Raw genomic sequence first — 14,515 nt, forward strand, 5'->3', positions numbered from 1 at the left:
TTACGATTTTGCCATTTAAAATAAGCTTACAAGAGAAAAATAATAATTTAAACGTTCCCGCGCTTCAACAACAGCATACGCACAAAAAAAAACAACATATTGATGATAACGTAGGCCAAAACACAAAATTCCATGAAGCAAGCAGAGAATAATAAAGTTTCCGAAGCAACTGACAAATTTTATGTGGTTCTCAGCCGTTTGATGGTATTTCAGCTCAGTTTTTTAACCAGATCTTGGAAATATCATCAAGATCTAAAAGGATTTTTTTGTATTATTGTCATTTTTTTAAAAGTCTTTTTTTCTGAAGAGCACGGTATCGTACTCTCAAGAATGAAGATACTAGGTTGTGCAATAGCAGCAAGTGTAGGCTGAGTTTTGTTGCAGTTTTATCCATTTTTTACCGAATCTATTACTTTTATAAGGAAGAAACCTTCGATTTTGCAGCGTTTTGCCTATTTAGCATTTTTTTTAGGTCATTTGGCATTTTTTGACCAGTTGTTTGGCATTTTTTCCATAAGTGGACCTGGCAACCCTGATCTGCAGCAGTTACTGGTAACTCAATATTCGTGGCAGTCTCAATATCCGTGGCAGGTAACTCAATATCCGTGGCAGTTTACTCAATATATCCATAACAGGCAGCTTATATATGCGGAAGTTAACAAAGGCAACATATATCAATGCCAGGATTGATACCTTGGTACATTGCTCCGTCAAGTTCACGTCTGTAGCAATTAACTAACTATTCGTGGCAGTTAACTAACTATCCGTGGCAGTTTACTCAATATATCAATCAGGCAACTTATATATGCGGTAGTTAACTAAGGCAACACCCATCTATGTCAGGATTGATACCTTGATACATTGCTCCGTCAAGTTCACATCTGCAGCAGTCAACTAACTATCCGTGGCAGTTAATTAGCTATCCGTGGCAGGTAGCTAACTATCCGTGGCAGTTTACTCAATATACCCATAACTAGGGATAGTAGATTACCGGGATTGTTAACTAAATCCGCTTTTTTGTTCATCCGCAACATTAGAAGGGTAATTTTTTATTTTATTTACAAAATAATGTATTTTTTATGGGTTATATAAAAAGAGTGAAGTTGGTTTTGAAGTAATTTAAAGTTTTTAGTTGAAAGCAAGCCAGCAGCAAAGCGTGAAAAAAATGTCAAATTGGCAATTTACCCTTCTAATGTTGGCGGAACAACGGAGTTGCTCGTCCCGGTAATCTACTGTCACTACCCATAACAGGCAACTTATGTATGCGGAAGTTAACTAAGGCAACATATAGGGTAGCCTATCCATATCAGGATTGATACAATGATACATTGCTCCATCAAGTTCACGTCTGTAGCAATTAACTAACTATCCGTGGCAGTTAACTATCTATCCGTGGCAGTTTACTCAATAAATCAATAACAGAAAACTTATATATGCGGCAGTTAACTAAGGCAACATGTATCTATGTCAGGATTGATACCTTAATACATTGCTCCGTCAAGTTCACATCTGCAGTAGTCAACTAACTATCCGTGGCAGTTAATTAACTAGTACGGTACTGTACCGGTATCCGTGGCAGGTAGCTAACTATCCATGGCGGTTTACTCAATATACCGTTTTTGGTATGTTGGATTTTTCTACGTTATAGATAAAATAAAGTCAAATGAACTATTCCATATTAATCGGTCACTTCTTTCTTTCAGTTTTTGACAGTAATTCTCTTCCCCATAGAATATTAGCAGTAACTGTATAATATATAAAATATTAAATAATATTATACTATTTCGACAAAATTCTGACATTGAAAACTTCCGTGAAGCACGAAGATAAGAAATGTGAGTTTGTTATTGATTTTGCATATAATGTTAGTTTACCCTATTGTTAGCATAAATATAGCTTTTGGAGTAGGCTGGTAATATATTTCTGGCAAAAATATCTGTTTTACATTCATAAGTCATAATTAAATGTTTATGGGGTTACTTTGCACAGTATATATATTTTATTACACAGTTACTAACAAAAATATTATTTATCTTAGACTGACAATGCCTAGAAAGCATAAAAGATCACTTGGTTCAAGGAGCTACAAGGACTATGATGAAGAGAACTTACAGAAGGCAGTAGACTCTGGTCTGTCTCTAAGAAAAGCTGCAGAGGAGTGTGGAATCCCAATGCGACCTATCAAACATAAGCGACAAGCGTGATAAATGTCATTTACAGATGTTGGAAGACCAACAGCATTTTCAGATGCTGAAGACTCGAAGAGCATGCCTTAGTCCACATCATTCAAACATGTGGTTATTGGGGCCAGCCCCTTGATATATTGGACGTCAGAATGATTGGTTACAGAATACTAACACAACAAGAAAAGACTGTTGCTGCCTTTCGTAACAATATTCCAGGTTCTGACTGGGGTTACTCCTTCCTAAAACGAAGTGAAGCTGAAATTACCCAACGCCACTGCCAAAATATAAAGCGTGGTCAAGCAGAAGTAAGTGCTGAAACTGTGAGTGTGTACTTTAACAATCTAGAAGAAAGTCTTCTGAATGTGGATGTGGAACCACAGGCAATAATAAACTATGACGAAACAAACTCATCAGACGTCCCAGGCAAGAAGCGATGCATATTCAAATGTGGAATCAAATACCCTGAAAGAATTATGAATCATTCAAAAGGATCAACATCTATTATGTTTGCTGGCACTGCATCGGGAAAAATGTTGCCAATGTACACTGTGTACAAAGCAGAGCACCTTTGGGATACATGGATGGAAGGAGGCCCAACGCATGCACGATATAACAGATCAAAGTCAGGTTGGTTCGACCATGCTTGTTGTAACGATTGGCTTCAGACTATAATTTAGCCATATATCACAATCAGAAACATCGATGGTCCAAAAGTATTGATTGGTGATAACCTGAGACCTGAGTTCCCATCTCATCTCATTTCGCAAACCGCAATTACCATTAATTGAAATGGCAATTAGGTCTAGGTACACTAAAAATTACAATTATTTAAATTAGGATTATTTCAAATGATCACTTATTCAAGCTATATATATAATTAAATAACATAAGCACGAAGTTCGCAATTCTGAATGGATTGCTCTGATTACATTTAGTGATGGAAAAGCGAATGGGCTGCTTGAAATGCTCAACATAGCGGACGACAGCGCAACTCAGAAAGCTTTGTGGCATTTCAAAATATTGTATTTTACTGTAAATGGTTAGGCGTAAACTTTCGTCTGATAATTTCATTTGTAGACTGTTGTTTTATAAATAAACTTTCCAAGGAATCAGGTTTTTTCTGGAAGCTCCTACGTTCTTTTCTATGTCAATTCATGTTCATTTCATGTTTTTAAGTTTGAAGTAGATTAGCCTGTCTGATGCATTCACTTTGTTTCAGGTAAATTTTAGCAGGATAGAAGTATTCATGGGAGCTTACAACAAAAGTGGAACCCATTGGAATCTACTGGTATGTATACTTGTGTATGTAGGCTACTCTGTTCTTACGGGTCTGCTACTATTCGGTGAGTTCCTAACTTCTAACCCCTAACCCAGGGGTTCTTAACCTTTTTTGTCTCGTTTACCCCTGGCCAAATGAAAAAAGTAAAATTTACCCCCACCGTTTTGGTGGCCTCTTGTGATGTCATCGTGTCCAGTCAACCAAGGGAAGAAATTCAAGACATCCTTTTTTGTCTGGATTTACCTTGGCAATAATCAAAAACAAGCTGTTTATTTGCCGAAGACACGATTGTTCTTGATGGGTTCCTGTGAAAAATAATGTCTACTCAAATGACTTTTGTGCTTGCTTTCCACGAACAATTTTGGAGATTCTTGGAACAGTCGTTGAAAGATCTACTCGCATGTCGTCTTTGGGAACTAAGCGAGATCGATGTTTTGTTTTAATAGTCAACCATGTAGAGAACCCTGCTTCACACAGATAAGTAGTTGGAAAAGGTATAATAACTTCAAATGCACGCTTAGTCAGCGTAGGAAACTCTTCGACTAATCCATACCAAAACTTGGAAAAGTCACCATTGCACAATAAGAATTTGGAACAAAGCGTTGTTGAACATTGAAGATCCATCAATTCATCTTTGCAAAGATCATCGCCAGCAATACTTTCTAACTTGGCTTCGAAGGGATGAGTTATCCAAAGAGCAGTATTGTTAAAACTTTCACCTTCGAAGTAACCGTCAAAGTTTTTTTTTTCAAGGCGGCAAGGTGCTGGCATATTTCGACTTCGAGATCAGAAATCTCGTTACGACTTCTACTGACATTCCAATTATCAAATGTTGGAAAATTTGCGTAAACTCCTTTTTGAACTCTTCTACTCCACAGATCTAATTTTGTCTGGAAGCCCTGAAGTTTATCATGTAGCCTAGCCTACATCTATAATGGTAACACTTTTTCCTTGCATTTGCATAATGAGCTAGTTCAAACTTGAAAAAGTGTCTGTCAAGTAAGCCAATGCACCAATAAGTTTGTTGTCGCTAAAGTGCTTACTCAATGGGGATTTGCGTTCTCTAAGAAACATCTCGATTTCACCATGTAGTTTGAAAACTCGAGACAAAACAAGACCCCTATAGAGAGCCACCGAACTTTGGTGTGATAAAGGAGAACAGAGTGTTCTGATCTCATCTGATTACAAACCACTTTGAAAAGACGATGATTAAGAGCACGTGCCCTGATAAAATTCACACATTCAACCACATGTTTCAATACTGCTTTCAAATATTCTAGAAGGGTTTTACTTGCCAGTGCATGTCGATGAAGGCACAGTGAGTAGAAATGATGTTCGGTGCGCGTTTTTTCACCAGAGTTGTAAAACCAGACTTAGCACCGAGCATAGAAGGGGCACCTTCTATGCAAAGTAAACCCACATGATTCCAGGATATATTATTTTGTTGAAAGTACTTATCCAATTTTTCCAGTATCCATTTTTTCCAAAAATGTAGCACACATACGCTGCTGAAATGAAACTGGTAGGCCTACCGGTAGTCTACTTGCATAGAGATAAAAGAAAAATAAGAAAACTTACATTAAGCATAAATTTGAATTGAAATCGAGTGCAACACTATCAGTTTTTTAATAACTGAAAAAATAAAGTTTGCTTTAATTTATGATTCAGTAAATTTACCCCCTCGGTAGGTGAAATTTACCCCCTGGGGGTAAATTTATCCCCGGTTAAGAACCCCTGCCCTAACCTTAAGCCCTAAACCTTAACCCTAAAACGGCAATGATAATTAGGCTACGGTACCCGATAATTTAAAAAAAAAATGAAAAAATCCCCCGTTAAGGGATCGGACTCACCGAATCGGACTAACCGAATCGGACTCACCGAAACGGGCCATTCCGGTTCTTACCGTATGACTTTGCTTTGCGGTGGTATAATGTAACTTTGCCCATGCGCATGCCCAATGTTTCAGATAGCCTATATATGTTATTTTGTACTGCAATAGAAAAACTTCGCTATGTTATCATCACATTTGCAGATTGCAACTTGACCAGGTAAACTTAACTTGTAGGCCTAAAAAGGCTGTTCCTCTCACTTCATCGTGTGTGTCCACTGTCCAATGCAACTAATTTTGTTCACAGTATGTTCACATACCTTCTTCCACGGTTTATCTGGTTGAACCATATGGGACGACAAAAGAAGGAAGTTCTAAAGCATGTGACAGTTTAAAGTGAGAGTAGTCTATGATTTAAAAAAAGTTTAGTTTCGCATAACTCACATTGTTTTGCATTGCAATGTGTATATGTTCATGTGTAATGTTTTTGCGGATTATGGTACATGTTTAAGCAAAGCCTGGTTGCCATTTCTGTGTTTTAGGCTACACAGTGTTTGCTTTAGAATATTCTTTACCACACGAGTGAGCAAAACGGACATGGCGTTGAGAGAGGTGTGCTGGGTACCAGGGGAATTGTTTCATCTGAAACAATACGACGCCAACAATTGTGGCATTTTTGTGATCAAGGTAAGAATCCAGTTTGCTTAAACAACACAATCATACTTCTAAATTCTTATATGTTCGACAGCCCATAAGGTGATGCTACAAAACAAAAATATGTCAAAAATTCGTTTCTTGAAACAACATTTTCTTTTGAGATGCAAGAGTAATTGGTTTGTTATAGTCTAGGAAACATCCGTGGCGACTGACGATGGTACACTATTGGCAACTATTTCGCGTGTTTATCACATACGTAGTCTTTACTGTAGCCTACATTACTGTAGTATATAAACCTATTGGTTAAATGTAGCCCATTCCATCCAGATGGTATTGTGCTTGATATTGTTTTGCACTACAGATTGCCTAACTTTCATTGCAGACTTGCAGTGAAAATAGGCCTACTACCCTACATTAGAACAGTTAGTTCTGGAAAGAGGCGCGCTTTATATCACAACGCGCCTCAGCCCTGACATGCAGCCTTCATTTTCATCGATTTTTATTGCCCATCACAGATTAACCAACACCCAAACAGACCCATGGCGAAGATGAAGCAACTTCTACAGATTTTCTGCAAATCCGGTTCTTTTCAAAACTTTAGTGCCCTCATCATTGTTGATGTGTTGAAGCCTAATGGACTATCAAAGTGAAATTCATCAAACATGGAGTCAAAGACTGAATTGTTGTTCACTCCACGTCCAACGGTTCTAGGCGTTCGAAATAATCTTCCTTTGTTTGTTTGTTATCTTTATCCTGCATTGCGGGAAAGCGGACTTGAGCGCTATGCATCGGTGTACGCCTTCCGACGCGGACGTACACCTGACCCACGCTGCAGCCGACGACAATGTCTGTTTCCGGTTGTCTACTTTACTTATGACTAGGGCAACCAATTTTTTGACGTAAAAACTTGAAATTTTGACTTTATAAGTTACAAATTTTGACCTAATTTTGACCAATAGCTTTCTGCGTTTGCAACCCAAATGCGAAATATAAAGCATATTAGAAATCAAACCGTTAGGTAAGGATATCTTCTTTTCTAATGAAATATGAGAAAAATGTGGAAGACTCAAGGACACCACATCTAACGAACAGTGAACAGGTATAATGAAAGTCACTCGAAAAACTGCTAAAGATAAATATGGAGAGTCTTTAAATGTCCCGAAATTACTGAGAGAGTTCTGCACTATTATACTTTAACATCAAGTAATGTTTCACATTATCGCCTTTGAAGTTCCTGTCTCTCACCAAATTTTTTCCTAAAATAGAGAAATACAGAAGTTGCTTGGGAGTTCCTCAGCAGGCTATAAAAATGTGGTGAAATATCATCTCGTCCCATTTTCACAATGCACTTGATGTCATTTCTTGAGATTCTTGCTTGAATATATTTTCCAATTCGGCAGCCATCAACACCAAAGTTAAGGGACCTCATTTTCTGGTAAGCTTCTTGAATGGTGTATCGGCTGTCTTCCATCTTCTGAATTGAATTGAACAGTGCGCTGTGCTGCTCCTCTATTTTGTACAAGGTGAGTAGCTAAATTGGGAGCTTTTACAGCATCTTGCGCACGCCGCAGCAAGACACCACCATCATGGAAGCCTTCCACAATATTTCTTACTTCCGGTAGACTTCTTGAATAATAGAAAGCAGCTTTCAACCAAGGGCCCATCTAGTTACATTTGGCTGTGGAGGTTGGCCAATGGAAGTAAAACTAGCTTTTCTTGACCTGTTTTTAATGGTCACTGCTTTAACCCTGGCAACCAACTCATCAACAGCAGGGTAGTTGGCTAATATTCAATCGTCAGTAGTGGGCGAAACAAGATTATTACCTCAGAAATTGCAACAAATCGATTATTACGTCAGAATAGCAACAGAAATTGCAACAAAAAATCAGTATCTGTGTAGCTTTAATAAAATATCAATAGAGAGAAGAAAAACTACATTAAAAGAAAATTTTGACCTAACCATGAATTTTGACTTTTTTTTTACTTAATAACTTTGAAACCTCTCTTCGTGTCAGCCGGAAATTTAGTTTGTGGACGTTTTATAAACTTTGAACAAGGCAGAAAATTTTTGACTTTATTGACTTTTGGTTGCCCTACTTATGACTTAAATTTGGTACTACCCATTACTCGAAATTGATCCCTGGGTAGAGGCAATTATTTCTAATTCCTTATTTCCTCAGATAACGGCAACAGCGAAACGGCAATAAATTTCCTAGTAGCCGAATATATTGATTTTGTGTGTGTTTTCATGGATTGACATTTTTGTTTGAAATGTTTTGATTTAACGTTTTGTTTTAATTTTTTTCTTAAATTCATGGTCTATGCGGAAATCTTGCATTACGGTATGCAAAGACAACTTTGGTCCTCAAAAGATTGCAAATAGGATTATTCTATTCCCTACGATCGTTTGATGAAGGTCCCCAATTTTTATGTAATTTTTACAGGTCCCCGGTGTGAAAAGGTTGGGAACCGCTGCTTTATAATTTTGGAGTCGATGTCGTGTTTAATAAGATATTGTGTTTCTTTTAGCGTACCGTGGTAGCCTGATGTGAACCTTCTGGCTTAACATGAAATAAAATACAAATAAACCAATAGCCTACATACGGTACTACATAGGCTAAAGAAGTTAAGTATTTATTTTCGGACTAACACATTATCTTGGTAGTGACGAAATTTATAATTAGCAATATGATTTTCAATCCAGTACATCATGAGCTAAGCCTGAAGGTGAAGGCTAACAAAATTTTTTAAGGGCATAACAGTCTGATGTATGTAGGGCCGTTGAGAGGATAGTTGTCCAGTTATTTAGTCAAATTGTAAATTAGGCCTACTACGTTTTCATAAATATATTTGTATTGACAAAATTTTGTTTGCACCACCAAAATGGTTAATGCAAAACTGTTTGAACGTTTTATTTTGAATCATCTATTGCCTTTCTTGAATACCAGTGACAATCAATTTGGGTTTAAGTCTGGTCATAGTACTGACATGAGTGTTTTCTTATTAAAACAAGCAGTGTCCTCTTATATCAGTCATGACACTCCTGTATATTCTGTCTTTTTGGATGCTTCAAAAGCCTTCGACAAAGTCAATCATCATTTATTGTTTGAAACGCTTATCACACGTAACGTGCCTATGTATTTTGTTCGCTAATGGGAATACTGTTAGTAAACTTTAGGCTAGTAAACAAACCATGCGAGTGATGTGGGGAGGTCACTTGTCCCAATCATTTACTGTGTCCAACGGAGTCAGACAAGGTGGGGTGTTAAGCCCCTATCTTTTTGCCGTATATATTGATTAGCTTTCTTATGAGCTCAATAAAACAAAAGTTGGTTGCTATGTTGGCAACTCTTGTCTAGATCATAGCCTGTTATGTTTGCTGATGACATTTGCTGCATCTCGCCTAGTTTGTGTGGCTTACAAAATTTGTTAGATGTTTGCCACAAGTATGCTGTTGAACATGAAATTACTTTCAATTCTAAAAAGTAATTTGGTATGTTATTCTCCCCAAAAATTTTATCTTTCACGTGCTTATTTGCTACATCTAGGTAAATCTGAAATTGTGTTCACAGACTCTGTAAAATACCTCGGTGTATTTATTGAGAGTTCTCTTTCAGATGAAAATGATATTTCAAGGCAAGTACGCTCTCAGTACTGTGCTGCAAATAATGCAAAATCTCATTTTTCTAAATGCTCACCCGCTGTAAAAAACATTGTAACTTATTTAGATCTTATTGTATGTCGTTTTACTCATCCCAGTTGTGGAACAAGTTTAGATCTTCTATAATAAAATATATTCTATATTCTTCTATAATAAGTATGAAACGATTGCTTGTTGCTTACAATGACTCTTTCAGAATATTGCACAACTTGCCTCGTTATGTCAGTGCCCGTGAACATTAAAGTAATGAATAATGTAGCAACGTTTGATGCTTTCAATTAGGAAAAACATGTTTTCGTTTATTAACCGTTGCATACACTCCTCAAATCGCTTTATATCAGACATGATGTCATCTGATTGTTTTTATCGTTCTGAATACTTTCAATTCTTCCAACGCTCATTGTATGTGAATTATAACAGTAGATATGTAAATTAAATAGATATGTAAAGAATAGATATGTAAATATGTAAACAGTAAATTATAACAGTAGATATGTGAACACACTGCCTATTTAGTGAGCTTTTAAACCGGCGGCATCCAAAGTGGCTCTCTGTGACCTTTGTGCATTTGCAGTTTGTGTATTATTTCGTTGTTTTGTTTTGGATATGGACAGCTTTGTCTGACGCAAATAAATAATAAATGAAATAAATATTCTTCTATGATAAATTGTTTTATTCTTCTATGTTTAGCCTAATTCTACGGCTATGATGAAAGGGATTAAACGTGTTTGAAGTTCGCAGTAAGCTAGTAGGCCTATACTATAGCTGCGTTAACTCGATCTAGGTTAAACTTTGTTTCAAATAGGCCGATGCCTTTACATAAGATAGGGACAGTGGAAGATCGGGACGACTTGCTTTACTAGTTTTTCTTGCAATATGGACAACTGGAGGGTCACTGCGAAATTTAAAAATTGGCAAAAATAACTTGATTTTACATAAATTCATTTTTATCAAATGAAATGCTATATTTTGCGTGAGATTTTGGGTGGTAGAACATCGGCAGAACCTTATTACAGCAGTGTGAGGCTAACTATTGTGACCACTGTAGCGTGAAATCTATCGCTGCATTATTATGACTAGAATAATATTCAACAAACATAAACTTGGGCGACACATGTCACGAATTTGGGTGACACCTGTAACAAAATCGGTGACACCTGCCACCAAAATCGGTGACATCTGCCACAAAATCAAGGACACCTGCCACCAAAATCGGTGGCACCTGCCACAAAAACAGTGGCACCTGCCACCAAAATCGGTGGCACCTGCCACAAAAGCAGTGGCACCTGCCATCAAAATCGGTGGCACCTGCCACAAAATCGGTGGCACCTGCCACAAAAACCGTGGCACCTGCCACCAAAATCGGTGGCACCTGCCACAAAAGCAGTGGCACCTGCCACAAAATCGGTGGCACCTGCCACAAAAACCGTGGCACCTGCCACAAAAGCAGTGGCACCTGCCACCAAAATCGGTGGCACCTGCCACAAAAACAGTGGCAGGTGCCGCGGCAGTGGCACCTGCCACCAATTTGTCACAACCTCGACTCCAAATTGGTGGCAGGTGTCGCATAAATTGTGGCAGATGCCACGCAAACTGGTGGCAGGTGCCGCGCAAACTGTGGCAGGTGCCACGCAAACTGGTGGCAGGTGCCGCGCAAATTGTGGCAGGTGCCACGCAAACTGGTGGCAGGTGCCGCGCAAATTGTGGCAGGTGCCACGCAAACTGTGGCAGGTGCCGCGCAAATTTGTGGCAGGTGCCACGCAAACTGGTGGCAGGTGCCGCGGCAGGTGCCACTGCCACAAATTTGTCACAACCCCTATTGCGTTAAGGACTGCTCTCCATTCAGCGGCATCTAATGGATGGAATAGTTCCCAGGCAACAAGACTTCAACAATCGGAAACTTCACTCTGTCAATCTCGGTGACCGGGCCTGCGTCAGTGATTCAAAGCCTCTACAAGTATGCGAAACTGCCAGGATTAAGCTCTGCAAGAAGCTTTCCCGGTCCGAGGATAAAGATTCAATCAATCAATGATTTCGTCCCCTGAAAAGATCCAAGAAAAAATACAATGGAGCTGAAGTCGCTGATCAGAGTCGCCGCGCCTTTTCCTTGAAAAGATCGAGAGAAAAAATACAGAAGCGCCGAAGTTGTCGAAACAGTTGACCATGCTAAGTGTCTTGAAATAATAGTTGATAAACCGCACTTCACTTTAGGGTTAGGGTTAATTTTGATAAACCAAACCTCACTTTCAGGTCAGAGTTATTGAATTAAGATTGTAGCCCTTCCATTACAAATGATCACAAGCTGCAACACTGGAATGATTTATTTATATATTTATTTTGATAAACCTAACCTCACTTTTGGGTTAGGGTTATCGAATTAAGATTGTAGTCCCTCCATAACAAATGATCATGAGCTGCCACACTGGAATGAACTATTCACTTCCAACATTTCTAGACAGAATTACAAAGAAAAAGTCACACTTATTTGTGGTAGCCCATAAAAACTCAATGATTAATTTTAGGGGAAAATTTTTAAATGGTTGCGGAAACTCTGATCAGTAACTTCGGCGTTGTTCTATTTTTTTCTCGATCTTCTCAGGGGACGAAATCGGGCGACAAAGTGTTCACGGTACAAAATAAGTTGCATCCTGGCTCGTATGATATTTCTCTTCTTGGGTTGGTATTCTGCAGCCTAGCAGGATATCAGTTTGACACTAGCCTACCCAAAAATGTTTTTTTAAACTGAATTTTAATTTGAAGCAACAATCATTATATACTGGTTTTTTGTGGTGAATTTTTAATTTGAGTAGCCAACAGCCCAATTTTTTATGTCTTTTTAAATTTGAATAATAAATTTACGTTCTTGCAACATTATTATCATAAAGTAGGCTACGGTACCATTCTATAAAGAGAAAGTCCTAATTAGCTTACATTTTACTTCCATGCTGCTGTCCTTAAACTTATCCACCGGGTACATAGCTATGCCCACTGATGCTAATCAGCAAGGATGCAACCCCGCAATCGGGCAATCGGGGGACAAAGTGTTCAGGGGACGAAATATGTTGAATCCTTATTAAGGGTTAGGGTTAGAAATAGAAACACTTAGAAGTTTCTAACCCTATCCCTGACCCTATCCAATAGGTCACGGGTCGGCAACCTTTAGCATTGAAAGCCATTTGGTCTCGTCTCCATTAAACTAAAACCTGCTCGGAGCTGCACCAGTGCACCATCTAACTGACTGCTTACAGCAAAAACCTAGTCCTAACGCTTACAGGAAAGCCTTTTGTTTGATTTATTTGGCCGCACCCTGTAGAATTAATTTGTAGTTAGCATTCCAACAGCTGTCAACTTTTAACATGACTGGGAAACACAACTAATCGGTTTATGATCAGATATAAACGTACACATATTCCTTTAATGATTTATTTCATGCAGTTAATGTGATTTCTGCTCCGGAACTTCATTGCATAGCGCATCCGCGTGAGCCATAGTGCAGAGATAAAAGAGCCGCATGCGGCTCCGGAGCCGCTAGTTGCCGACCGCTGCAATAGGTTGAATCTTTATTAAGGATTAGGGTTAGAAATGTTTCTTTCTACCCCTGACCTTAACCCTAACCAATAGGTTGAATCCTTAACCCTAACCTAATTCCTAACCCTGGGTTAGAAATAGAAACATTTCTAATCCTAACCCTCCATAAGGATGCAACCTATTTCGTCCCCTGAAAAAATTGAGAGAAATTTTGAAATGTTTACAGGCCTCGAAATTTGTACTTTTTTCCGGCGGTCAAGCTTGTCTTACCGGACTGGCCCTTTCAGCGGACATTTAATATTTCAACGGGACATATTTTCTGCATGTAGATTTTGCACAAAATCACACTACAGTATTGTGTAGTCGTGTTTGTAGAAGAAGATTTTCTAAATTCTATTTCTATCTAATGGTGTCAGACAAATGTGTCTAACACCCTCCCTTCTGTGCAGAAATTCTATTTCTATCAGTATCAGCCTGAATAAGGTCGACACATTCGCCTAAGCACGTGCGGAAGCCAGCTGAGACTTGCTTCTCTGTGACGTTTCTTTTAACAAACGATCAATGTAACGCAATAATCCTCATTGTTAAAATTAGAATACATATCCTGCCGAAAAGTTCAGGCAACATTGCAAGGCGTTGAAATGATGTAAAAATGGCTACTTTTGCCATCAGCTTGTTAACCATGCCACTGTAATGTGATCTTTAAAGCAATTGCCTGTACTATTGTTGTTTCAAGCTCCATATTTGTTCGCGTTAAACAAACAGTTGTAACAATTCAAATTTAAGATATATTTTTGCTGCATTAGCTCTATTTTTGTCAAGAATTTTGCGGCGGTCATTTATTACCGACCAATGAGTCGGCTTCGGCAGACATTCGAGGTCATTCCGGAGGTCATGACCGCCGGATATTTCAAGGCCTGTGTTTACGTAAACTCCGATCAGCGGCTTCGGCTCTGTTATATTTTTTTCTCCATCTTTTCAGGAGATGAAGTGTTCAGGGGATAATTTGGTTGCACCCAATCAGCAATGATGATTTGTCATGGTTTGACATTTGCTAATTTTTTTACATTACAGCAATTATATACAATTTTTTTTCTGAATATAATTTCATTGAAAATTGAAGTATGAATAGTAATGTCATTCCTATAATATCTAGGCTATATACATCTATTTCATGTGAAGGCTTCGATTGCTTACAGGTCAGAAGATCTGTGACGCCAGTCATGAAAACTTTTAATTGATGCTGTTTTACACTCTACTGGTGTGAAATAAGTTATTGTTATTAGATTCTCAAAAATTATTAATTTATTTATTTTAGGAAGTCTACATTTGATGTAACTGTTCTAAGAAGTGTATTTTAATTTACATTTTATAAC

At 38.2% G+C, this 14,515-nt stretch overlaps 1 protein-coding gene across 1 annotated transcript; it reads left to right on the top strand.

Annotated features, from left to right (window-relative positions):
* Window positions 1–2,684: 2,684 nt before the first annotated feature.
* Window positions 2,685–6,829, top strand: LOC145782512 (uncharacterized). The gene is made up of 5 exons (XM_082594313.1): window positions 2,685–2,813; window positions 3,406–3,474; window positions 5,601–5,689; window positions 5,857–5,980; window positions 6,466–6,829. The coding sequence occupies exons 1-5, from the start codon at window positions 2,787–2,789 to the stop codon at window positions 6,598–6,600; spliced, it is 444 nt and encodes a 147-aa protein (XP_082450439.1). The 5' UTR covers window positions 2,685–2,786; the 3' UTR covers window positions 6,601–6,829.
* Window positions 6,830–14,515: the final 7,686 nt, after the last annotated feature.

Source organism: Aplidium turbinatum, chromosome 13 (assembly GCF_918807975.1).
Source record: "Aplidium turbinatum chromosome 13, kaAplTurb1.1, whole genome shotgun sequence".
In the NCBI taxonomy this organism is placed as follows: Eukaryota; Metazoa; Chordata; class Ascidiacea; order Aplousobranchia; family Polyclinidae; genus Aplidium; species Aplidium turbinatum.

Coding starts and splice junctions, on each gene's coding strand:
- LOC145782512 (XM_082594313.1), top strand. CDS start 2,787: ATGCACGATATAACAGATCAAAGTCAG. Junction 2,814..3,405: donor ATATAACAGATCAAAGTCAG/GTTGGTTCGACC, acceptor ACTTTGTTTCAG/GTAAATTTTAGCAGGATAGA. Junction 5,690..5,856: donor AAAGCATGTGACAGTTTAAA/GTGAGAGTAGTC, acceptor TGTTTGCTTTAG/AATATTCTTTACCACACGAG.